This window comes from Leuciscus leuciscus (genome assembly GCF_965113295.1).
Source record: "Leuciscus leuciscus genome assembly, chromosome: 8".
NCBI classification, from domain to species: Eukaryota; Metazoa; Chordata; class Actinopteri; order Cypriniformes; family Leuciscidae; genus Leuciscus; species Leuciscus leuciscus.
The window spans coordinates 23,720,656-23,747,728 of NC_138732.1; the positions used below are offsets into that span (position 1 = coordinate 23,720,656).

At 35.9% G+C, this 27,073-nt stretch overlaps 3 protein-coding genes across 4 annotated transcripts; all 3 read right to left on the minus strand.

Annotated features, from left to right (window-relative positions):
• Positions 1–629: 629 nt before the first annotated feature.
• ccdc69 (coiled-coil domain containing 69) lies at positions 630–12,629 on the minus strand. Of its 2 annotated transcripts, none has more exons than XM_082177305.1 (9): positions 12,294–12,629; positions 9,127–9,190; positions 8,657–8,832; positions 6,287–6,374; positions 6,086–6,159; positions 5,840–5,941; positions 5,637–5,756; positions 5,135–5,232; positions 630–1,827 (listed from the first exon to the last, which is right to left on the minus strand). In XM_082177305.1, the coding sequence occupies exons 1-9, from the start codon at positions 12,339–12,341 to the stop codon at positions 1,653–1,655; spliced, it is 945 nt and encodes a 314-aa protein (XP_082033431.1). In that variant the 5' UTR covers positions 12,342–12,629; the 3' UTR covers positions 630–1,652. The 2 variants fall into 2 exon arrangements, with proteins under 2 accessions (XP_082033431.1, XP_082033430.1); XM_082177304.1 differs by lacking the exon at positions 12,294–12,629 and adding an exon at positions 11,944–12,249.
• A 5,109-nt stretch (positions 12,630–17,738) lies between these two features.
• On the minus strand, positions 17,739–20,024 carry LOC309504270 (ganglioside GM2 activator-like). Its single transcript, XM_082177321.1, has 4 exons — positions 19,621–20,024; positions 19,380–19,532; positions 18,806–18,961; positions 17,739–18,713 (listed from the first exon to the last, which is right to left on the minus strand). The coding sequence occupies exons 1-4, from the start codon at positions 19,723–19,725 to the stop codon at positions 18,540–18,542; spliced, it is 588 nt and encodes a 195-aa protein (XP_082033447.1). The 5' UTR covers positions 19,726–20,024; the 3' UTR covers positions 17,739–18,539.
• A 167-nt stretch (positions 20,025–20,191) lies between these two features.
• Positions 20,192–23,395, minus strand: LOC309504261 (ganglioside GM2 activator-like). Its single transcript, XM_082177309.1, has 4 exons — positions 23,064–23,395; positions 22,815–22,964; positions 20,946–21,128; positions 20,192–20,834 (listed from the first exon to the last, which is right to left on the minus strand). The coding sequence occupies exons 1-4, from the start codon at positions 23,169–23,171 to the stop codon at positions 20,676–20,678; spliced, it is 600 nt and encodes a 199-aa protein (XP_082033435.1). The 5' UTR covers positions 23,172–23,395; the 3' UTR covers positions 20,192–20,675.
• Between the last annotated feature and the right edge of the window lie 3,678 nt (positions 23,396–27,073).

Below are 27,073 nucleotides of genomic sequence, written 5' to 3' on the forward strand. Positions count from 1 at the left end.
TAGAAACACCCACCAATCAGTGTCTCATTACATGCAACAGTGAAAGTTGTGAGGTGAGTGACCTTATCCATGAGGGGAAAAGTCAGTTGTGGGCCAGGAAGCTAAAGGAAAGTTTTAATGTATTATTTCATCTATGTGGATTAAAAAGGCTTCCTTACCAGCTATTCTAATATCATAATGTGTGAATTAGGCACACACAATCTCATGACATAACAGAATGACATGCAACAATATTGAACTATCCTGGTAAAACATATCGACAGGCCAAGGTGAAACACCCAGACAACTTGAAAACTTGTCTGAACAACAACACAAAATACTCACGCCTGTTTTTATCTTGAGTTATTGCGCCCCCTAGGGACAAAGTCTGTGTATTAACATTTTAGCCATTGATATGCAGTTGGGATGTTTGAAGTTCATAAAATGTATTAATGTGGCGAATACAAAGTGACCAAATCTGATATTCATTCAAGAAAAAAAAAAAAGAAGAAGGAAAAACATGCCATCTCCCACACACAACTTTATAACCAAACATTCTCCTGCAGAATAATTATGTTGTCATTTATTATAGTAATCTGTGTGGTTTAAATATTTTCATCTGGAAGAAATGTGCAGAACTTCAAATACAATCCCTTTGATGCAGCTTTTATTGCTTGATTTTTACAGGAAACACCAAAGGCACTGATTTGGAAGTAAACATACAGTATATATGACAGAACATGTTGCATGAATCACAATAGTTTAAAGAAAATGGTGGAGAGAGATATGGGTACAAAAGCACATGGCACAATGGCAAATCAATCACTGCAAAAAGAAGGCCATCAGACATAGTGCCTCAAATGTTTTTAAAGTATGAAATAATTTCAAGAAGTTCACAGTCAAATGTTTCTGTTCAGAATGTTTCCGATTATTATTTTAAAGTTGGCTTTGCAAAAATAGCATAACAGAAAACAGCTATTCTCTTCTTGGAATACATGTGTACTGGTTGTATAAGCAAACATTGTGTTTGCCCGAGCTAAAACGACTGGATTTGACCTAATAGGACACCAGTACTTTACCTACTACTGAAAAGCAGGACTTAAAACAAAGATACTGTGGCAAGGTGTGCAAAGGAAAAAGCATACGGGTAAACACCAAAAGCCCATTATCTCTCTAACGAAATGGCTAGAGATAAAAGTGCAAGTGCATCTGAAAAGATACCAAATATTCATGCTACATGTACAAGTGCTTGGGCTCCAATAATGTCTTAAGGCAAGAAGATAACCGGGTTTTTTTTTGCTCACAATACCTGCTTGACTGCTGTTTCCAGTTATGTAAATAATAATAATAATAAAAATAGGCAAAAACTACTACACTGACTGTGTACAAAAACAAAAAAAGATTTTAAACATGAATAACTACTGCATATATCCACAGCCATTTCAAATAATAAATGCAACCAAAAAAATCCTGATAAGCAATGTCTCTTCAAATAAAATGTACAAAAATATGTTTTGCCAGTTAAAAAAGATAAATGCAGTGAGCAAGTCCATTTCAGCACTGCATGTTCACAGCACTCCATAATAAACTGGCATTTAAAAAAATAAAAAAGTGCTGCTAAGGCACCTCGGCCAGGCAGGGTGAGGATACAGTGACGAGGGTTAATGTTGCAGTCAGCTGGGAGACACCTCAGTGGGTATGACTGAAGGAAGGTGGAAGGAGGAGCACGAGTCTCTGTGGTGCAGGAGCTTAAAGAGCAGCTCTTCTTTCTCCTGGCTGAGCTTCTGGTTCTGCAGAGAACGCTTCTCTAGCGCCTCCTGCAGCTCATTCTGCTCCTTGGACAGTCGTCTGAAAGAGGACCACAAGGTTTATGGAGTCTATACATCATGTGTTGAGTTTTCCACAGACAATGATTTTTCTACTGAACAAACTTTATATTCTATCCCCTACCCCTATATTCTATCCCCTACCCCTAAACCTACCCATCACAGAAAACTTTATGCATTTTTACATAACAATAAAATAAAATCACTTAGTATGATTTATAGGCTGTTTTCCTCATGGGGAGCAAAAAACATTTCCCCACAACATGGAGTGTACCTAAACCACACGAACTCATAATTGGCCAATCATGTGAATAGCAAGGGAAATATACATGGAAGCATCTAAAACACCAGGTGGCGCCACATACAAACATTTGAGCTAACAAGAATAAAATGAGACCAGGAAAGCACGAGATAAAAATAAGAGACCGCAATTTGATCATATTTGGAGAATAAGACACTAGAAAGTTAAACTACACACACAATATACATCTATATCTATCTAGATATATATCTATCTCTCTATACACATCTATATATCTATATCTATCTAGATATATATCTAGATCTCTATACACGTCTATATATCTATTTCTATCTAGATATATATCTATATCTCTATACACATCTATATATCTATATCTATCTAGATATATATCTATCTCTCTATACACATCTATATCTATCTCTCTATAATATATATATCTATATATCTATCTATATATATATATATATCTATATATATATATATATATATATATATATATGGAGTTTCTGTCTATATGGAGTCTTCATAAAGTCCTTTTAAACTTGCTGAGATAATGCATAACTTTTTTGTGCAACTTATTAGCAAACAGAATTGCAAAAAAATTCCTGTCATTGGCTGGAAAAACAAATAGTCCTGCCCCAAACATTGTTGGGCTGGACAACAAGAAGAATAACCCCGGTTTCACACCGCAAGCGTCAGCGGCGCGTGAGCAGCGCATATTTTTTTCGGCGTCCATGTTAATCAATGAGTGCATTCACACCGGGAGCAGGAGCAGCGCGTGAGCGTCAAGCAGGAGCGTCGCGTGAGCAGTATGAAGCGGAGGGTTTCGGCGCCCAGTCTATTTTTTGCTGTGCTGCTCACGCTCAATTAAAGTGAAAGCACAGTTTTGATGGATAAAATAAATGTGATTTAACACAAAACGTGCTCAAAATGCCAAGAGTTGTCAAGAGTTAACAACAATGCCAATGTCTAGTGTTTTAACAATTATGCCAGAAAAGATTGATTAAGTATGTTTACCCATTTACATTTTTTTATTATTCGTTTTGGGTGAAAGTATGGTATTATTATAAAAATAAAATACGATATAAACTTTATTTGCGTTTATTATGTAATACACAGACACTATGCTATATAGGCTCTAGTAAACGTGCATGCGGCAGATGATGTAAACACAACCTGTATCAATGGATGACACGAGGAGGTCGAGAAGCACAAAGTGCTTTATGACCCAAAAAACAACACGTTCTAAAAGGAATTAAAATGTTTAAATACGTACGGCGGTAAAGTAGACCATGAACAACGATTTTAGATAAAACAAACTCTTCCAGTTATTACAAATATTCTGCAAGTTATAATGTATAAAAACTAAAATGTTGAAAGAACTTGCCATTGTTTGAAATGGTTTTATTGTCTGCCGAACACGCCTTGCAGTCGCTGCTGTGACGCTGTATTTAGCTACGCTTCCAGTGTGAATACTCCAGGGCCGCGGGAAGAGGTTTTAGGTTGGGGGTGCTGATTTTTTTTTTGGGGGGGGGGGGGGGGGGGGGGGGGATAGGGGCGTATTAATTGTATCTTAATTTTAATCAATGTTTCATCAACAAATTGTCTGGATTTAATAAGAAGTAGCCTAAATATAGGCTATTAGAAAATAAATAATCAGGATACGGAGGCGCTGGCGAACCTGGAGCTCGTCTCATAAATGAAACGCAGCGTAGGCCTATAAGGTAGCCTATTGCCTCACAGACCTGAGACATATAGATAGCTTGAAATGTCTACTTTTAAGCAGAACAATTCAAAACGAAAGAAAACAGACTGCGCTGCTTATGTAATTCGGATGAAATGTGCATTTCTCTCTGGCGCTGCGAAGATCGCGAGTCGTCAACTTCATCTGTCTAGCCGACACTGACATAAATAATAACTGTTTTATTAGTAAACAATTAAAATGTCTCCTGCTATATTTTACATATTTGCCTTTTCCTTACAAAACACTGACAGTGGGGTTTTTGACGTTTTTTTTTTTTTTTGAGCAGCTGCGGACAAATTCTTTCGACACACACACACACACACACAATATTAACACTCTGCGCTTATGTTTTAAAAAGATAATTTAACATATAAATAACAATTTTTAAATAGCCCACTTAAAGTGTTTAATACAAATAAATGACTAAATGCTAAAAATGTATACATTTTAATGAACAAACATATGCGTTGCATTTACAATTCTGTGAAAACAGGGGGTGCTGCAGCACCCCCAGCACCCCCACTTCCCGCGGCCCTGGAATACTCGCGAGAGTCTACTCTGCTGCTGCAGTGACGATGTAGTTGCGCGGACGCGCCGCTCACGCTTGCGGTGTGAAAGAGGGGTCATGCTTTGATAGCAGCACTACAGAAGCAGTGTTTTTAGTAGGATAAACTTAAAATGCATGACATATTTACAGTCAAACTTGTCAAACTTTTTCCACATTGAAAGAAGCACAAACTTTGTGTCAATATTTTAATGTGTCCCTATTATGCCATTTTAAAGGTTGCTAATTTAGTTTTGGAGTTCACCTAAAATAGGTTTACATGCATCCAAGGTCAAAAAACACTTTAATTTTCTCTAAACATACATTCCAGCATCACCTATTTTCTCACATTTTCTGAAACGGTTCAATAAAGGATTCAGTTTCTCTAAACCCCTCCTTTCTGAGAGCCGAACCAAGCTCTTCTAGACCTCAGATACAATACAGTGTTTGAGGGTCAAAGTAGACATTGTTCGCGGACAGCCAATGCAGACCATAGGCTGGCATTATGCAAATGTATAAAAACCTACGTAGACATGTTACAGAAGTAAGATCGGAATTACTGACGACTCGTTTCAGGCAGTTCAGGATCGATTCGTTCTTTCGGGAGACAAGAACTCCATTTATCTGCACATTTTGATCATTGAAACTTTGAAGACCTTTACAATCACAAACAGCAATATAAACACTACATGACAGGTAATATTCGAAAAAGCATAACAGGGGCACTTTAAAATACTCTGTCTATAATAATAGTTTGCAAAGAGAAGTAAACATACTGTATGAGGCTCTGGTAGTTTTCTATCCGGACCCTATAGTCTTCATTCTGCTGGAGAACATGAAGGAGCTGATCCTCTAATGAGAGATTCTTCTCTACCTGATAATCAGTACAAAACAAGCAGCAGAAAGTTAGTAAAGCGAGTATCAATGTTTTGGCCTCAGTTGGAAACTTCTGCATTTCTATTTGCAAACAAATAGGTCAATTTGCCACATTCAAATAGACAACATGAATACACAAATGATGTGCACCTGCTCTCATTTTTGTACATCATTTCTCTTACTCAGAGAGAGGGAGAGCATAAAGCTTTAATGAGGCGGATGTAACCAATTGTTTTAGATAGGGGATCAAATGTAAAAATGAAAGAATCTGCTATTGAAAACTGCATATTAATCTGGTCTAAATTGGTCTATGTCTATAGATAGAGATAGAGATACTTTATTGATCCCAAAGGAAATTAAGGTTACAGCCTTGCCCTCTAATTAGATGTCAATAAAAGTTACCAGTGTTTCCATCTGCAGCAGCTTGTTCCCCTGGTCCTGCAACCGCTCAAGCTTCATTTCAATGACAAATAACAGGCTCTCCTGCTCCTGCTCCCAGAATTCACCAGGGCTGCCATGAGTCTGGGATGAAAAGACAGATGCAGCTGAATACTACAGCTATCTGAAGCACGCTTTGACAATAGATCTCCATTCTCATAACAAACCTCAATATTTCTCTGAAGGTCTCTCTTGAGTGTGGACTCCTCCGCTCTGCGCTTTAACTCGTTGAACAGCTTCAGCTCTGATGTCAGCCCTTCAATCTGATCCTGAGTTCATGGAAAGTTCAGACCAATCATTTCAAAGTCAAGTCTGGCATGACTGGCTTGACGTGGGAAGTATATTAGATCAGTTCTCAATCAAATGAATTAAGGCAAATTAGAGAAGTGATGTTACAAATAGACATGCTTCACCTTCAAAGCATTCTCAGCTGCTGCATGCGACTCATTTAAAACGTTCTTCTCTTCATTGTGTAATCGCTGTAGCTCTGCAAAGCAAATCAATGAATATTGCTATAATTACCTAGATGTGTTTGACAAAGTGACTTGGTACTTCACATTTGTGTCCGTACATGACATCTGTTGTTAGTATTACATGTGCTGCCATGCTCTGACCTTCAGTTGCGCTCTGATGCCGTTCTAAGGTGCTCCTCATCTGTTTTTCATGGAGATCATTTAGATCAGCGGTTATCTCAGTCTTAACCTGTTAACACAAGACATCATGCATTTATTTATTTACTATTTAATGCCATTTAAGCAGTAAAGGCTTTTTTCCATGTCAAATTCAGAGTAGCAGAAATTTAAATAATCATAAGAAGAAAACTTAAATAAATAAAGAATTATATACAATAACAATATTTCCTGATCACCCTGTCTGGGTTTATTCCGCGATAACAACCGGCTGGATGTACATTATCCCTTACTTAATAACCTTTACCAAATTTGGTTAAAAAAATTAATTTACCAAAATCTGAAATCACACATACACTACCAGTCAAACATTTGAACAAACTTGACTGATTTCTCATGAAAATTGTATTACCTTGTAAAAAAAAAAATATTTACAATTATTAATTATCATTAAAATTATAAAAGTATTATTGGTTTTTAATTATAAAAAAAAACTAAATGGATAGCTGGAATGGATAGTGAAGGAAAAGTAGCGACCAAGCAAACATGTGAACTCTTTCGGTTTAGAAAAGCATCCCAGGATGTACCTTATTAAAAATGTTTAGATAACGGCCAGAGTTAGCAGAGCTATACATTTAGAATAATTTCCCGTTGTATAATAAAAACAAAACATTTAACTATTATTGTATAATCTACACGTTACGATCACATTAATAAAATATTTTATTAGCTTAGCTATTTAAACCTCTAAAGAAACTAAGCTAAATCTGACAAAACCTTCTTCGGACATCACCTTTCATGTAGTGTTTAAATCGCTGTTTGTGAATGTAAAAGATCTGCAAAGTCTCAAAGATCTAAAGGCAGATAAACGGAGTCTCAATGGAGCTATTGTCTCCCAAAACAAAGAACTGATTCTGAACTGCCTAAAATGAGTCATCATTAATTCCAGTCTTACTTCCTGCACAAACCTATGTAGGTTTGTAAGAAATTAGCATTATGCCAGCCTATGGTCTTCATTGACGGCCCATGAACAACGTCTACATTGACCCTCAAACACTGTAGTTGTAGCTGAGGCCTGGAAGAGTTTGGTTCGTGTTGTCGACATGTCAAGAAGCCGCTGTTTTCTGCGCTGTGAAAGCAAATCCATTTTGCATGGATGAGGACTCAGGTTCGAATTGATGCGATAAAACCAATGTCATCGTTACGGTTCGCATCATTCTGCATCAAGTGTTGAGGAAGCCTCCAGAGCTGAAATTCAAATATGACAATTCTTTTCGGATGCACTGTAAGTGGTAGACCAATCACAACAGACTGGGCCATCAGACCAATCAGAGCAGAGTAGGCTCCTGGAAAGGAGGGGTTTAGACAGACCGAATCTTTTATCGAACTGTTTCAGACACTGAGAAATGAGGTGATGTTGCAATGTATATTATGAGAAAATTAAAGTGTTTTTTGCCCTTGGATGCATGTAACTTATTGTAGGAGACCTCCAACACAAAATTAGGAACCTGTAAAATAGCATAATAGGGGCACTTTAAATTCTAAAAATGCAGAGAGTTTTCTGTTAGGGTATGGGTTTGATTATAATATTTATAAAAAGCTGTTTATTAAAAACAATACAAATCTATGTAATGTCCCCATTTAAATACATTTACATTTACATTTATTCATTTAGCTGACGCTTCTATCCAAAGCGACTTACAATTGCTATATATGTCAGAGGTCGCACGCCTCTGGAGCAACTAGGGGTTAAGTGTCTTGCTCAGGGACACATTGGTGTCTCACAGTGGATTCGAACCCGGGTCACGGGTAGCTGCGTGTGTGTGTATGCGTGTTTAACCCAACCAGTTTAACAGTATATCATTTTATATAATAAATAAGTCTACAAGGTTTTAGACCACAAATAAATTCTTGGTGAAAGGTAAAGAAAAACCATGCCATCTTCTGTTTTCCCCTGTTAAAACAAGCAGTGTTCTACAGTGTTTAAACATACAAGCCAGTCCTCTTTACAGGGCAATGAATAACATCCCTCCCTGCAAACAGGTTTAGCTTTGTTGGTCAGAGTTTAGCACAAGGACAGATGTACCACAGCACACATTCCCAAACCCTGTACAGACAATCAGAACAACAGTGCGCAGAAACGGCATTGATCCCAATTATGCTGTAATGGAAAAGCACGTCTTGTTTATTGCTGCTGACAGCTCCATAATGTATAAGCTGCTGACATAATCTGGGATCAGAATACTCGTCTTACTTGAATGGCTTCATGAAGCTGCATGAACTTGCTACGAGAGTTCCATTCACTAGACAAAAAGAAAAGGCTTTCAATACGAAGAGCTTTTATTTACACCCTACCTTTTCTGTAATGCTGTGGACTAAAGTGCAAATGTCTCCAGGACGGTCCTTGAGGAGCTGTTCTCTCTCCTGGTCTCCTGAAGCAGTCAAAACTGCATGTAGTGTCTTTAGCTGCCACTCATAAGTCTCCAATTGATTCTCCAAACCAGAGCGTTGCTCCTCAGAAGAGTGTGTAACTAGGGGAGAACAAGCGAACACTACATTGTTTGCTCAACGGTACATCTGAAACAATATATCCATGAACTCAAGCCAGGATCGCCCACGGCCAGCAACACAAGAATATTAACAGGTCCCTGCAACCTAACATCAGCACTACCAAAGCCTGGCTCTGCCAAGATCAACACACTTCACAATGGGATCATGGGACATTCAAAAGGCTCTGAATCATACGCATGAAAAGCACACATTAATAGATAATAACCATAGCACATGCATCATGCACGTTCACATGAATGGGAGAAAGCACTTACCACTTGCATCTTGAAGTTTGATGTCCTTTATGTGGTTCTCACCTTCTTGTGCTTTATTTTTTTTCTAAATGAAAAAAAAAAAGAAAAAAAGTTTGATTTATTGCATTGAAGCCAAAGGCAGCAGACACAGGATTAATCATTCAAAATCTGACAAGCTGGATCTACATGTGCAACTCTTTCACAGGTGTCTTATAAATTGATATTTGTTGCATTCCAACGCAGTCTTCCATTACCGGTGAGATATGCACTCAAGATTGCACAAGCATGACATCATCGACAAATCACTCGCAGTAGTACAGCTCACTTTGAAAACTTGACTTGTATTTCTCAATAGGTAGGACAACTGAAATCTTACTTTTCATTTGTAAATATTAAACATTTTAACAAATGTATACAAGGCCACTGCTTATTCTATATGGATCATATTAATAAGAACAAAAACAGATAAACAAAAAATTCAAATCCCACACATTTTTTTTTTCTCTAAAGAAGTCTCTTATGCTTTATTTGAAAATAATTTAAAATGTATCAATACAATTTAAAATAAATATTAAATATAAATATAAAAATACAGTAAAACCAGTAACATTGTGGAATATCATAAAAATTTGAATTTTAAAATATAGTTTATTCCTGTGACGCAAAGCTGAATTTTCAGCATCATTCCTCCAGTCTACTCTTTAGTGTCACATGATCCTTCAGAGATCATATGCTGCTCAGTGCTCAAGAAACATTTCTTATTATTATAAATGTTGAAAACAGTTGCTTAGATGCTTAATATCCATCATAAACAGCATTTATTCGAAATAGAAAGCTTTATCATTATAAAATGTCTTTACTGTCACTTTTGATCAATTTAATGCATACTTGGCTTGCTGAATCATTTATTTATTTATTATATCTCTTACGGACCCTAGACTTTTGAATGGTAGTGTACATCCAAAGTGGAAACTAAGCTAAAGTAGAAGACTACACGATATAACTTCTCAAAAGGATGGCTTTCATTTAGCTGAAAACTTTAACACGCTTATTGTTTGGTTTATTAGCATGCTCTCCACACATTTCACAAGCTCCAAACATTTCTCTGTTCCAATAATTCAAATCACAGAAGTATTGGGGAAAAAAAAGCTTATAGTTTGGATATAAACACACTTATGTCTAAAGGCAGCGATTAAAAAGCTTAAAAAGAAATTCTAATAAATAAATTACGCAATCGTTATGCCAGTAGGTGGCGACAAATGGATGTTTAAAATGTTTTTGTCATCAAATCATTATTTCAAGAGATTCATTCAAAGTCTTTATGAGTGAGTCATTGAATCGTTCATTCAAATTAATAATACTTTTTTTTTTACATCTTTTTAGAATCATGATCTCAGTTTAAAAAATAAATAAATCATGATTCTCAATTCATCCAGAATGGTGCAGCTCTACATCCCAGTGTGAATGTTTGAAGATGGCTGGCACTGTTCACAGGTGATTTAATGTTTTGAAGATTGCATGCCAAATGTCTCCCGAGATATAGCCTACACACACAGCCTCAAAACACTCACAAGTGCAAAATGTCTCTCCACCGAGAGCAAAATCTCCTGACTTCAGATTAGAGAAGTGTTTCTCAACACCGTTTCTGGAGCTTTTCACACAAAACAAATTTTAAAACACGAATAAGATTTGAGAGCGGCGACGAAGACAATCAGTGACTTACATTTCTCTCTTAACTCGTACAAAGCAAGTCACATAACTTCAGTATGACTTGTAACTATTTTTATCATGATTCCGGGGGCTTGATGGCCTCTGGTCACCTTTCTCTTTCGTCATATTGAAAAGAGCAGCTGAACTTCATCTTTTTGTGCTGCATATAATAAAAAAACATACAATTCGTCTAAACCGACACCCTCAATCAAGAACAACAAATAAGAGTCAAATCATCCTGGTTAATCACTACTGAGATTCTCTCTGCCATGTGAGACTGTTTAAATGAGAATTCAGAAATAAAAAGCAAGAAAAGAAACGGCTTCCATTTCATAATTCGGTAATCCACACAACAACACTGTTATGCATTCGCTGGCTCTCTGTGGCAGGGAACCAAATGTTCTGGAACTTTAATGAACCCTTGGCTTTATTACACTTCACCGTCATGTGGTTATGTGCTTTTGATGCAACTCCAATAAAGGCTGTAATAGTGAGTGTAAAGCTTTCTGTGTTTAGTCTTCAGAGACTTTTCACACTTCTCCAGTTGTCCATGTCAAGTATACTGACACATGGCTATGTGATTAACAGGACCAAAGGAACTCTGTCTGTTTATAGGTCACATTAAAACTTGCAGTGGGAAATTTGGGACCCTGTGTCTGTCACATTCGAGCCCAGTGAATCTAAATCCTTCAGCAATCTGGGCTAATGAAAGCTTGACCCTGTTGCTATCAAAGCCAGATTTCCCCTGAATGTTTAAAGGCCCCAGGAATTTCATTTTTTTAAAGCGTGAATGAGGTGCTAGAGGTACTTCTATTATAAATGGACTAAAGAAATGAAACTATTCCTTCTCTTTTTTTGCATGCATGCATTAACATTAAAAATGCAATTAATAATAAAAAAAAAAATTGACTATGCCTTTTCTATGACAGGCATGCTTTCAAAATGTCCCATTAAAATGCTGAAACTCTTGAAAAATATATAGTTTGGAATAAAAAATAAAAAAATATTTGAAAATATTGACTAAGCTGTGTACCCAAGTATATTTATCAACACCATTAAATCAATAATATTTGCAGGTAATGGTAAATGCTTAAAATACAAATTCGTACATCTTGATTTGTTACTTACCGATATGCGGAACAATTTGAAACTGAGCAAAGTGATAACACTTAAATGTAGGATAACACACCTTAAATTGGTCATAACGGATGTCAGCAGCACATCTTAAACAACAGTTCTGAACCCGTCATCTGTGTCTAATTAAAGCTTTCACAAGTCGACAAACTAACATTAGAGCTTTCGCATCGACTAACGGATTAGAGAGGAAGTAACAAGTGATTTGAGAGAACAAAACAAGACTGGCTCCCATGATACAAATACATTTACACGTGGTGTATTTGTATTTGCAACATCTCTAAAGTTGCTGCGGGTCTCATTGTAACTGGCTTTTTTTTTTTTTAAATACTAAAACGACCTACCCTTTTCCGGGGGACCTGGCCACAATTTTTGCTGTTGTGACAACCCATACTCCGCTGCCTCGTCTCTATATTCTACCGCGTCTTCGATAGGAAGTTTTTGTCTGTGCTGTGTGCAGCAGTTCATATATGAGCTCAGCCTCATTGATCCGCTCGAATAGGTTGAGGCTGGGACAGAGGGGCGGGAACTGCAGGGTCAGGGCTGCGTTCCAAAAACGCAGGCTACATTTAACATGAACAACTTTACGCCGAGACTAGCGGGAAATTGGTGAATCCGTGCACGTCAACTGATGTCACCGCAGCTTCCTCGAAGTGCAAATTGCTTTGAAAAAAAAGAAAAGGAAAGAGAATATGCCTATCTTAAAGTCACTATGAAATCCAAATTTTTTTATAGAATATGGCAGTATTTATTATAAATGATTTATCAGTATTCTTTTTAAAATTCATGTAAACTTCCCCTCTCTCTTCTCTGATGGCGCGAGGGCGGGACAACCTGTCACTCACATGACATTACAGCAATAACAAACCACAACCATCCAACCAATTACCCATGGACAAAATCAAGTCCCGCCCACTCCGATATCGACTTCACAATAGGGAAGACATTTTTTTTTTTTTTAGGCAATACAAAAATCATATAAAATTCCTAAAGAACAGAGCACAACTCTGCACTGTAAAAATTTTTATATATATATATATATATATATATATATATATATATATATATATATATATATATATATATTTATTTAATTATATGATCAGTAAGTTATGGCAACATATGTTTTAACATTGCTTTAACTCATCAAAAGAAGTTAAGCAACTTTTTTTATGTTATACAAGATTCAACTAATTTTTAAGTCAGTTTAATGTGATTTAAGTTAAATGACTTAAATATCCCAGTAGATTGTACTTAAAAATTTAAGGCAGCAACTTTTTTTCACAGTGTATAGAAAATAAACATTTCTTCAATAAACCAAGTAGGCCTAGTCTTTTTCCACTTTTCAATTGTAACATTCTTAAAGATTAAATCCAAAAAATATTTTTGAAAAACAAAACAATGGCTTTGTTTAAAGGCACTTACATTTATATAGAATTTCCCCAAAATGAAAATGATTCAGTAAAAAAATGAATGCGAGGAAAGAAATGATTATCGCTCTTTCTGTTTCATGCCGACTTTAAGGTTTTGTTTTGTTCAATATAATAATTCCCTAATAAAGTTCAATTAAATCTAATAATTATGTTGTTTAATTAAATAAATATGAACAATATCCCTGTGTTGCATCATCATTTTATTTGAAACACTTAAAAACAGTTAAAATGTTTATGGCCAGAATACAAATTAAAAACAACTGAATGAAAGACACCAAGCATTATTATGAAAATTTGTAAAAAGTTAAGTCTGGTATCTTGTTCTGAACCTCAAAAATCTTGAATTTTGATGGTTAATTGCTATCTATATGCCTTACCGACAGATAAACAGATGGCCAGCTAGAAGAAACCTTGAAATTAACACATTTATTGGACATTTCCTTCTTTAAGCATAATATTGGTCATCTGTCTCCAAATTAAAATGAGTTCTGACAGTAAAACGGCCGTATTATGCAGCAGGTTTAATTGAGGAGTAAAAATGTGAGGCTCATATGCTCAACAGAGAGAATTTTAAGTTATACTGTATTTGGCCATATTGTCACCCTGCTGCTTTAGAGGAATTGTTTAGAGAAACTGTCAAAACAGCAGTGATCCATAGTCAGTGGTGAGGTATGTGGATGCACATGCTGAATGTAAACATAACAAGGTTTATACTGGCTGCCAGTTGAGATTTCATCACCAATGTCATTTTAACAAATGAGTTCAACTTTAAGTTTAAATTTAGAAAGAGAGACAAATGGGTATTTAAACCTTTCTACCAATCCGTCACTGCCTTTCATAACATAAAACATTGTTAAATGTTCAGTGGACAAAATATAAACCGGCTGAGCTGATCACATTCACTGCTCTATATATGGTGTATACAGTAAAGTGTCAGAGATGCATCTATTTTTGGCCTCTTGTTTGGTATATATTAAGCTCTAATACGATACGTCGACTTTGGATCATCTGGGTAATTTGAGACTTTCCTTTTTGTCGAAACTCTGTCTATTTATAGGAAGGTCTCTAATCTGTCATAAAAACGATAGAGCAGTTGTTGCTGAGAAGTGACAAACTTTCCATTGACAGGCAGCTGCAGGGTCTCGGCAGCTTGGTGGTGACAGTAATAAAGCGAGTCGTCTGGTAGTTATCTACACAGGAACAAAAACACAGCAATTGCATCAAACAGTATGTTTGGATTTAACATAGGATTTGCCAAAGTTAACAGGCTTATCACACATATGAGGTCAGGGTTTTAAGGGAGAACCATAAATCAAGCCTATTTCCTTTACATTCATCATGACACACCTCTCACACTTGGCATGAAATCTGAATTGTTTTGAAACCATGTTTGATTAATAATATTTTTTTTGTGTGTATTTTGTGACAAAGCGGATTACCTTAAAACAAGTTGTTGAATATTTCAGAGCATTAAGTTCATAGTTAGTTTTTTAATGTTGTTTTTCTGCATGGTAGCGTGCCAGCCAGGAGCATGTGCCACAAAGCTTTATGAACGTGCTTTGTGCCACAAAGCTCTAAAAAAAAAAAAAAAAAAAACCCAAACAGACGCAGCCTCTCAGTCAGCCAGGAGATAACATTCTTTCCGTTGCTCCCCCTCCGACCCCAGGCATGGTGTAAGCCTCAAGGCCTCGGAAAACCTCAGTGTTTTCAGAGGGCGAGATAAAACTCAGAAGTCCTACTGAGAGCTAAGCATCTGAGAGAACTATTAAGTTAGGTTTAATTAAAAACCTTAAAACAACACACTATGCTGATCACATACTTCTGAGAGTTCTGAATTTCATAGATACATTTGTATAGAGTGCAATTTAATAATCTTAACATTTCACATGTCAGGATTTTTTTATTTTTTTTTACAAGTGATGGTACATCTGGGTTAAGTGATCATTAAAAGTGAAGAACATGGCTAGTCTTGCTCACAGTGGAAATCCGCTTTGGTTGGTATTCCACCTGGACATCTGGATTGAGGGCTCTTGAAAGACAGGCTGGAAAATCAGGAATGCAAACAATGTTTACAGGAGGAGAACAAACCTGGGCGATTTTTGACCGTAAGGACATATCCTGGTGAGACATGTATATATCAGCATTATGAAATGTCAAATTGTGTTTTGCTTTTCATTGCCATTCCTAAAGGCTGGAATACACAACACAACATTAGCCCCGATTTGCAGTTTGCTCAATACTAGTTACCAAAAGAAAAACAAAAAACTGGAAAACACTACACGACTAATGAAACAGATTTTAAAACACTAGGCATCCTGCATACTTGCCGACTTCGTATAAATGGTTACAGAGAAAAACTGGCCATCTTGCACTAAACGACTGATGATCTCACACTGCCAGACGTTCAAGTTGTTCTGAACACAACTCAAACAGAAACATGCGCCTCATTGCTAGGAGACACGACAAATTAACACAATGTTGTTTAATCAGCTTAAAATATATCAGACAGCTGAAGAAAGAAATTCATACAGGTTTGGAACAACTTGATGGTGAAAAAATAACAGAATTTTCATTTTTAGGTGAACTATCCCTTTAAGTCGGAGTCAGTCTGAGTGTATGATGGGCACAGACTCTGGATTTTTAGCAGTCAAAGGATATCTTGATACCTGTCATACATTTCCTAGCAATGAAGTACATTTTTCTTGAGTTTTTTGCATCCAGACCAACTTGAAAGTCTGGTAGTGTGTGATTCTCAGTCGTTTTTCTCTGTTTCCATTTGAAAGTCATCAAGTGAATGATGCCTACATAGGGTTTTAAAAACAGATTTGAAAAATCACGCAATGTATTCCAATCTTAATATGCATGACTGACTGTGCACTCTGCTCCATAAAACAGAAGCATACAGGAACCAGAGCTAAAAAAGGATATATAAAAAAGTACCACTGCAGCTTTCAGATCTCATTAGAGTTATATTTAAACTTTTGGTTGCACATGTGAGAATGGTATTTTGCATCACTAACATGACTGTGCAAATGAGATTTGAGAGCTACAGCGCAGGGGGAAGCTTATCAGACTTAAAAAGAAAAAAAGATATAATACAACTAATTACAACGGTTACTGATTTGAATGTTTATTAAGAACAACAATTATATAAAAAACAAAACATTTTTAAAGATAAATTATGTAAGATTATGTTAAAATATATTCTCTTAACCAAGTTTATTGTTTGTTTACCACTATTAGAATGCCATTCATGGGTTTATTTTCCCCAAACCTGTAACCATTGATCCTCACAGACACCATCAAAACACTGAGAGTGGGTCGATCAGATTTGTCAATCTCTTTCCAGGTCAACCTATGGCGAGAGTCTGGGGGCGTGCCTACTGTGGTGGGTGGAGCCAGAGGGTGTTTAGCCAAGTGCTGCTCATTTAAAGAGATAGTTCACCAAAAAATGTAATGGGGGGGGGGGGTTATAAAGGCCTTCTGAAGCGAAGAAAAATATCCATATTTAAAACTTTACAAACTGTAATCTCTAACTTCTGTAACTGTCGTATGTGCGTTCACGAGAGACTGGCGATCGAGCATATGACGTAGGACGTTCGAGTAAAAATATGCTAGTTCTCGCGAGAACCAAGTTCGTTGACATCGAAGGACATCCATGTGAAAAATTGAATTGTTTGAACTCTGTCAGAGGATTTCGAGATAATCAAAGAGGGCACCCTCGTTTTAGACTTCTGATTCGTGACCGGTGTTTAGTTTGCCCTCCCGCGTTCATCACCATACACGTCATACGCTGGATCGCCAGTCTCTCGTGAACGTGCATATGACAGTTAGCGGAAGTTAGTGGTTACAGTTCGTAAAGTTTTAAATATGGATATTTTTCTTACACAAACGCATCGCTTCAGAAGGACATTATTAACCCCACAGAGTCATGTGGAGCACTTTTATGATGGATAGATGCACTTTTATGATGGATAGATGCACTTTTATGGACTTCAAAACAGAAACAGCCATTCACTGGCATTATAAAGCTGGGAAGAGCCAGGACATTTTTTTTTATTTTTTTTTACATAACTCTGATTGTATTCGTCTGAAAGAAGAATGTCATGTACACCTAGGATGATTTGAGGGTGAGTAAATCATGGGCTTATTTACATTTTTGGGTGAACTATCCCTTTAAGTGCCAAATGACAATGACAAATGTCAAACTCCCTTCATTGGCATTACGTGGGAAAAGACATTCAGCTTCGGGTACAGGAGTGCAAGCCAAAAATCGCTGCATTTAGATCTTCAAGGATCCAACGAATCCTGAATGCATAAAAGCGAAAATAATACCATACACCATGACACACACAGTTCAAATAGACAAATGCGCCAGTTTATAATACAGCCAATACAGTTGTGGTGCATCATGTCAAAAGATGCACCCCCAGAGCAAATAAGTTGGGTGGGTTTATTAAAAGTGAGATGCTCGTTTTCGCTCTACACAGTCTACTCGTCCTTCGGATGAGACGTAAAACCGAGGTCCTGACTCTCTGTGGTCATTAAAAATCCCAGGATGTCTTTCGAAAGAGTAGGGGTGTAACCCCGGCATCCTGGCCAAATTTGCCCAGTGGCCTCTGTCCATCATGGCCTCCTAATCATCCTCATATACTGATTGGCTTCATCACTGTCTCCTCTCCACCAGTAAGCTGGTGTGTGGTGGGCGTTCTGGCGCAATATGGCTGCCATCGCATCATCCAAGTGGATGCTGCACATTGGTGGTGGTTGAGGAGATTCTCCCTTCTATGTTAAGCGCTTTGAGTGCTGAGAAAAGCGCTATATAAATGTAATGAATTATTATTATTATTACTCAGTCGCTTACTCGTGACACATAGCAGCAACTGTAAGAGCCGTTTGTGATGCGAGTTGGCATCAATTCTTACATTTACAGTAAATAGATCTGAAAATGTTTACAGCAGTCATCAATTAAAACAAGTTCATGAGATGTAGATTGCTCGTTAAAGTGTATGTTCTTGATGACTGAAGATTGTACATTTTTTGTCAACTTAATTTACTGTAAGTATTGTAGATTAACTTAACTACCTTGAACATTAGTCTCTTTTGTCACTTTCCCAAAAGCCAGGACCCGAGCAGAGTGCTGTAGGACAGCAATTACTACATTTCATTGTGTTGGTCATGTAGTCCTGATGCCACTGAGAAGTTGACTTTAAGGCATCCCAGTTCTTTTTCAGTGTTTCCTAAAATTATCTGCAATCTGAAATTAGTCAGTCTGTCAGAGAGTAAAAAATTTGGGATGTAGATACCAGACGATGGCCAAACGTAGTCACCCTAAAACAGAGAGACATGTTAACTTTAAAAACAGTACATAAAAGTTTGCTGCATGTGAAAACTAGATGTTCAGTGAATCAGTCAACACTCACAGCTTTGAACGGGCAGTCAATACAGAGTCCCGTGAGTGCCCTAAAGAGCTGGGCCAACCGTTCACAGGCATCAGGGTAATAACAACTTCCTAGGTCATCAACACAAGGTACTTTTACCCATGCACCAGCAACCTCTCTTTCCAGTGTCAAGTTCGCCTGAAACAAATAAAATGACATCATCCAAATGATCTTATGAAGATACAAGGCAGGCATAGTGTTCAGCTGCTGAAATGTGGTCATACAGGTTTACCGTCTAAATGAAAGTCGTAAAGTACAAAAGTCTCAGACATAAAAACATTTGTGACACCAAGAGTTTATTAATAATGGGAATGGATGGGGTACTAACTCAATTCAGAGGTTTATGGTACCATTATATTTAACTAAAAATAAAACATTTAAAAAAAACTTAAATATTGATGGAAATTATATAAAATATTATTTATATTTTATAAAAAGAAAAACGAAAAAAAAAATAGTAGGCTATCAATAGTAAAACAACAGTGAATGGTACAAAATCACAGTTGGCTATAAGAAGCCTATAGATCAGACGTCATACGACAATATTTCAACTTACAGGCAAAGCAGAGTGCAAAATTATTGATATGTTGGCCGATGCAGATGCTAATACATATCCTGGTGAAGGAATTGGGTTTGGATACACATGTAGCGTCTTCACATATATGGGGTCATCTGGCTTTCCACAGTTGTCCCAGGAAAATTTCTTAAACTGATCAGTAACACAAAGTAGCACATGACAATACAAAGACAACTAAAGTAGTATCAAATATGGTCTGATTTCAATCTCAGGTTCTTACCTTCTTAAATACAAAGCTTTTCCTGCTATGCCATTGGCTCGAGACTTCCAGCAAAAAACTGTTGGAAACGATTAGCGCGATAAACACGGAAATGCAGCTTCTCATTTTGAACGGTTTAGTCTCACCTTGAATTTTTGGTTAATTATCTAAGAGGTATTTCCTACAAGTAAAAGATATGATACTCTGAAACACTGCACATTCACGTGATTATCACTGACACATTTAAAGTGTGTCAAGTGAGTGTGTGCGATTGATGTATGCGTTTACAAAAAAAAAAAAAAACCCAATTATACAGCGACATCTACAGGCTGATTCACACCATGACAGCCCTTTAAAAAACCTCAACAATAAAGATTATAACTACAACCATGACAGTAAAAAAACCTATACACCTTCCACTCTAACACACTGACTCTTTAACAAACATGTTCAGCTGAAAACATGGTGCTGCTGGGCTGTTTATGAAAAATGATGTGCAGACAACAAAAAACTAAAGTTTAAAGTATTTCAAAAAAGTTAAAATGTAAAGCATTACAAACTCAATGAGAAAATGTAAAACAACTACTAAAAACTTGTTTGAATGTTTATTAAGAAAAAAAGAAAGAAAAAAAGGAAAAGATATTTCCCTTTTAAACAAAACTGGTTCAGCTTTGATTTGACACTGAACTAGAACCAAAAGAACAACAGCAAAAATCATGATAGAATACAATCAGTTGTTAAAACGTTCATGTTAATTACAGCAATAAAATAAAACCTGTGCAGTTTATGATCTAAAGATTTCCAGTACTCATGAGTCTCAGCTGTCAAACTTTGTCCAGTGATTTGTGAAACAATCTGATGTAGAGACATTTACAGTTTCTACCAATCATTTAAAAAATAATTGAATGAGACTTCTAATTAGTAAAAAACAAATGTGCTCACATTCTAAAAAGTTATTAAAGTGAAACTTAGGTAAAAGTTCTATTATAGATGAATCACATACTACCTTTAATCAGGAAAAGTTCTCTCTTTTTACCTAAAACCAGTGTTATAGGACAGTAAATAATCAGTAAAAGTTACATTGAGGAATGCAACGAGAAGCTGATTTTGAGGCATCCCAGTTCCTTCTCAGAGCTTCCTAAAACACCCTGTACTTTGTAATTGCCATTAGTCAGCCAGCCAGGCAGTTCAACTTCTGGTATGTCGATATCTGACGTCGGCAAAGAATAATCACCCTGGGAAAAAAAAGACAAAGATATGAACAATGTTATGCCTCTAAAAAATGCATGATGAACTTTTGTGTTCTTGCATGTTCAATAAAATCTTGAGAATCAGGAGACTCTCACAGCTTTGAATGGGCAGTGGCAGGGCAGGCCATATGTATGCAGAGGCTCGGGACAGTCCTGTCCTGGGGGGATGAGCTGATTGAGCAGGTCACAGATATTAGGATAATGACAACTTCCTATTTCATCCAGACATGGTATTTTCACCCACAAACCAGCTACTTCTTTTTCCAACGTCACATTCACCTGAAACAGAGTAAACGGAGTTATTAATGGGATAGTTCATTAATTACTCCCCCTCATGTTGCAAGACTTTTTCAACTTCGGAAAACAAATTAAGATTTTTTTAATGAAATCTGGGTGTTTTCTTACCCTCCATTGACAGTCTGTAGACACAACTACCACTTTAAAGCCCCATAAAGGCAGTAAAGACATCATAAAAGTAACCCATGTGACTCCAGTGGTTTAACCTCAATTTTATGAAGTCATGCGAGCGCTTTGTTTGGGCAAAATATTAATCTCCACGTGGGTTCACGCAACAATGTTTGCTCTCGCATCAACACGCATGCATCGTGTTGCTCTTGTGAATGTGTCGGAGATAAATATTTTGTAAATAAAGTGGCAAATTATGTTCTTTTTTTTTTTCACAAACAAAGCACACTCATGTTCACGTCATAAAATCGAGGTTAAACCTTACTACCTTTCTGAAAGTGGTAGTTGCGTAGGCTGTCAATGGTGGGACAGAAAGCGCTCAGATTTCATCAAAATGATCTTTATTTGTGTTCCGAAGATGAACAAATGTCTTAGGTTTGGGACGACATGAAGGGAAGTAATTAATGACAGAATTTTCATTTTTGGGTGAACTAGCCCTTTAAAACGATGCCTTATGAAGACATAAACTATCATGGAGGTTTACAGCCTCTTGTGATAGTCACAAGACACCCAACAGAGGTTCCAGACATAAAAATGTATTTCACTAGCAGTCCATTAGGGCATAAACTAGGTCACAAGAATGGCCAGGAAACTCTGAACTGAATTCAGAGGTTCATGGTGCAGGGTAAAGATAGAGCCTTCTACACCTCGTTTTTTGTATTTTTTAACGACTTTGTAGTATTTGGAGCATAATAAACATGACAATCTCACCAACATCTTTTAAGAAATCAGGAATTATGAAAATGAAGCAAAGATGTACATGTTTAGCCTTCATGTAACTTCAGCAAGTCATCTGTAACGCAGGTATTATAAAAAAAATGCAGGAAAAAGATATTTATAGTTTTTTCCTATGCACACTACCTTTAACAAATTAGTTTATGATAATTTAAATAGCCCTTTAATCAAAACATGTAATTCATATTTACTTAAATATGTTATAAATAATATTACAAAGTGATTTAAAAATGTAATGTAGTAAAATGTATTGATTGATTATAAATAATATTACAAAGTGATTTTATAAAATGTATTGATTCCTGATTTGTCACAGTATTTTGTGAAAACCTAACCTTAAAAATAAAATAATTTAAAAAAAATCTAATTTTTATATTAACAAGATTTTGGGTCAACTTGTATTTAAAATATGTAATAATAGGCAGTGTAATAAGTGTCATAGGGACATTTTCTTTAATAGCCTACATGTAATGTTTAAAAAAAATATATAATAATGTCAATCACAAAACAATGTATGTACTATGTAGAGTTCAGTTCCTCTTTCCACCAACAAATGTCATGATGTTACCTTTTTTAACCAATTAGAGGAAGTTGTTCTGGCATTTCTGAAAATCCTACAGAAAATCTCTACAGTCTACATTATGAGATATTAATTAAGAGATACATTTAGAGATATTCACTGCAAACATGCAATTCTGGGTCTCAAGATAAATATCAAAATGGATTTAGTCTTTCTATAATCATATGTCCTTAGCATAACGTTACCGAGAGAGGAGATGCCAGCTCTACCGATGTTGTGCCTGATGCATCTGCTGTTAACTGTCCTGGAATGGGAATGGGATCTGGAGATATATGGAGACTCTTCAATTGTGCAGGATCTTGTTTACCACAGTTTTGCCAAGAAAACCCCCACACCTGTTCAATAATAAAAAATGAGCACATGACAAATGAATGAAAACAGAAATTATACAGTCATCATAGTGTGGTCCTGATTACAATATTTCACAATCTTACCGTGGTTAATCTAGATGATATTTTCCTGCTGTGCAAGTGGCTCGAGGCTTCCAGCAACAAACCGTTTGCAGCGAAAAGAACGATAAACACGGAAACGGAGCTTTTCATTTTGCACGGTATAAAGTCAAAACCACGAAGTATAAGTTAACTTTGGATTTTGTTTAACAAGAGAGCTTTACAAAACCCACAAGCGACCATTCCCGGAAACAGGTAACACGACGTAACTTAAAGGCACCTGATAGAAAAACAATATATAGTGCGTTGAAGACCAATGAAAGCTTCACTTGAGGAACTATCAGTGTGTGTCGAGTGTGTTGTGGTATTTAAATGTTTTGCCATGATGATTCTTTCCGCATTTCACCCTGCGAAATAGAGTGTTACGGCGACCTCTAAAGGCAGGAGGAATAACACAGTCCGTTAGCAAACATGATTAGCAGAGATTTAAACAAAACGACAGCAACTTATTGTAACTTTCAAAGAAAAGGACATTTTTACACAAGTGCATTTATGGTACTTACAGCTTTTGACGTATAAAAATTGCCATGCAAACATTTTTGTCAACACTGACAGATATTTATGAAAACATTATGTAAAGTAATCTTCATCCTGAAAGCACCTACCCTTTTCACCCGCTATGAGCTCAACAAGGCCGTACTTTTGGTGAGTTTATAATTTATTTAATGCAATTATTTTGAGTTAGGCCTGCACAATGCATAATTATATTATATTTACAATAGTTAATAGTATTTTACATAGTTTACCCAAACATTTCTGTCATTAATAACAAACCCTTGTGTCGTTCTAAACCATAAGACTTTCGTTCATCTTTGGAACACAAATGAAGACCTTTTTAATGAAATCTGAAATCTTTCTGTCCCTCCATTGACAGCTACACAACTACCACTTTGAAACTTCAAAGAGTTCACAAAAATATAAATAAAACTAATCCATACGAATTGAGCAGTTTAGGCTAGTCCAAATGGTCTAAAGAGCCACTATCACTTTAGTTTATATGATTAACAGATTGAATTTAGGCTTTTATTCACATATAAACATTCGTCAACTCACGCATCAGTTGTGGTAAATGGAAGCTCAAGCATGTTCGCTTGATGTGTGAGAACCAATGAGGTTCATTCTCTGGGAAGTATTCCCGAGTCGAGATGTACCAAGCTGATAGACTCAAACTGAGTGTTGTAATAAAACCAAAGGGTGCCTCGATTAAGTAGGCTATTAGTTCAGGGGTGTGAACACTTTATGCAATTAGTGAATCCAATGTTTCTACTTTTTTTGTTCTATTAAATGTGTCACTCTGGTTTTGCATTACATAACCGAATAATGTCTTTAGTTCATTATTTTTTATTGATTTTTTTATCTAGAAAAATGTAAAGCATCATAAAGAATCATATAGCTGTCATGATTATGCTTTGGTTCCATTTAGTTTCATTGTGTTTTTAATTTGATATTTCCCTGTGCCCACTAGTTTGTTCCCATGGTTTCTAAATAGTTCTATGTTCTCATTTCTGTTAATAATTATCTCATGTATTCAAGCTCTTATCTCCCCAGTTCTTTCTTGCGGTAATGTGACGTTATGAAACGTGTGTTTGATCTACGTTCCTGTACTCTCCTGAGTATTTTTGGATGCAACATAAAGATTTCTTAAGTAGTTAATCTTCTTCGTCGTTTTTACTGACCAGCAGTACGTGACAATAGCTAAAATTATTAATGCATTTGAAATTTTTGTAAAATATATACAAGTTTTTATGACAACCATTTAAATGATCTAAAAAATTATTAAAAATGTATTACAATAATTCAAAGCAGAAACTTTATAATTGAGTGCAAAAATCTTAAAATGTATGTCTGGGTTGTCATAATCACAAAATATTTAATGAAACTGTTGTGTTCACAATGCAGCTTAATTATCCTACTTTTAGTATATTAACTTATTTTACTATAATCTATTTATTACATTGAAATACAATTATTTATTGTGAACATTGTTTTACTTATACATTATGTGCTGTCATTACCATATGAACTGATTACATTATAAGTTGCCACAGTGTGTTCATAATGTAATATATTTCTCAATAACCTATTACATAATGTGAAAAATCGTTATTGCATTGGAAAATCGTTATTGCAATATGAGCGCAAGATTTTATTACATTTTGACAAAAATGATTACATTATAAACATCTTATTACATTAATAATGTAATGCCTATTACATCATGCTTCGTTATTACATTATGCTTTGTTATTACATTATGAGTTTGCTTACTTTGCTACATGCCTTCTTTTGTTGTTATCATTACTGCCTGTGGCCACAAGAAGGCGATCTTGTATTTGTACTTTAGAGTCATGATTGTCCACTTCAGGCATTCTACTAACTATAATTAACTTTGCAACTAAAATAACTCTTATTAGAGTATTAGTAGAATGTTAGTTAGGGTTAGTAGAATAAGTTGACATGTTGCAAAGTTTCTTGTAGTCAGTAGAATGTCTAAAGTGGACCATCAAAATAAAGTGTTAGCAGATATTAAGCAGACAGTCTCTAATGACTGGTAGTTTACATAGTTGCAAAGTTATAGTTAGTTAGTAGAATGTCTAAAGTGGACCATCAAAATAAAATGTTAACCTTATAAATACTGTACATTTCTCAAACCACAGTGGCATCAGTCTGATATATAGCCTGCATTCCAGCAAAGCACATTTTAAAGCTGAATAGTTTTATGGGAGAAATTCCTGTGCAAAAGTGCATCCTACTATCATTTTATGAGCAATATGAGGCTATATAATTTTCTATGTCAGTATATGTGTTTACTTCTGTGGTGAATCATGAAAGAGTGCACTAATCAGGCTCTCAGGTTTTACGAGATGGAACACTTGTATTGACCGGCCATATGATGAGTGCATGAGTCACTCTTAATCTCACTGCATGTGCCTGCAGGTAAATGCCAGCCCATATGTGCCAAATAATCACACAATGTTTAGATCTAAAGGTACCGTGTGCTATTCAAACACAGCATTGTTCATACAGTTCTAAATTGGAGAAAATCACCGCTTATCAAATGACATACTCGCCCAGGGATTTGTCAGTGTGTTTAGAGGTCATAAACTGTGCTTACACATGAGCTATATACATTATATACAACCAAATATGTCAATTCACTTGACATGAGGTGTGAAAAGAGTTTAAATGCACATAGCTCATGTTGAAGCACATGATCTCGGAACACACAATAAGTTATATTATATATTATATACTACTAGTCAAAAGTTTGGAATAATATTTTTTTTTTAATGTTTTTGAAAGAAGTCTCTTATGCTCACCAAGGCATTTATTTGATCTATTGTGAAATATTATTACAAATTAAAATAACTGTTTTCTACTCTTTAATGTTATATATTCCTGTGGTTGCAAAGCTGAATTTACAGCAGCCATTACTACAGTCTTTAGTGTCAAATGATCCTTCAAAAATCATATTGTGACAGAAGTATTGTAACTAGAATTCTTTTCATATATGTTGTCTCTTTATTCTCATTTGTGACCCTGAATGACAAAACCAGTCACATGGGTCAATTTTTTTAAATTGAGATTTATACATCATCTGAAAGCTGAATAAATAATCTTTCCATTGATGTATGATTTGTTATGATAGAACAATATTTGGTTGAGATACAACTATTGAAAATCTGGAATCTGAGGGTGCAACAAAATCAAAACAATGAGAAAATCTCCTTTAAAGTTGTCCATTTATGTTGGCGATTGTGCTGCATTCACTCACAAAAATAAATGTTTTATATATTTACGGTAGGAAATTTACAAAATATCTTCATGGAACATGATCTTTACTTAATATCGTAATGATTTTTGGCATAAAAGAAAAATTGATAATTTTTACCCATACAATGTATTATTGGCTATTGCCACAAATATACCCGTGCGACTTATGACTGGTTCTGTGATCCAGGGTCACATTTATTCTTTCAACAACATTCCCTATT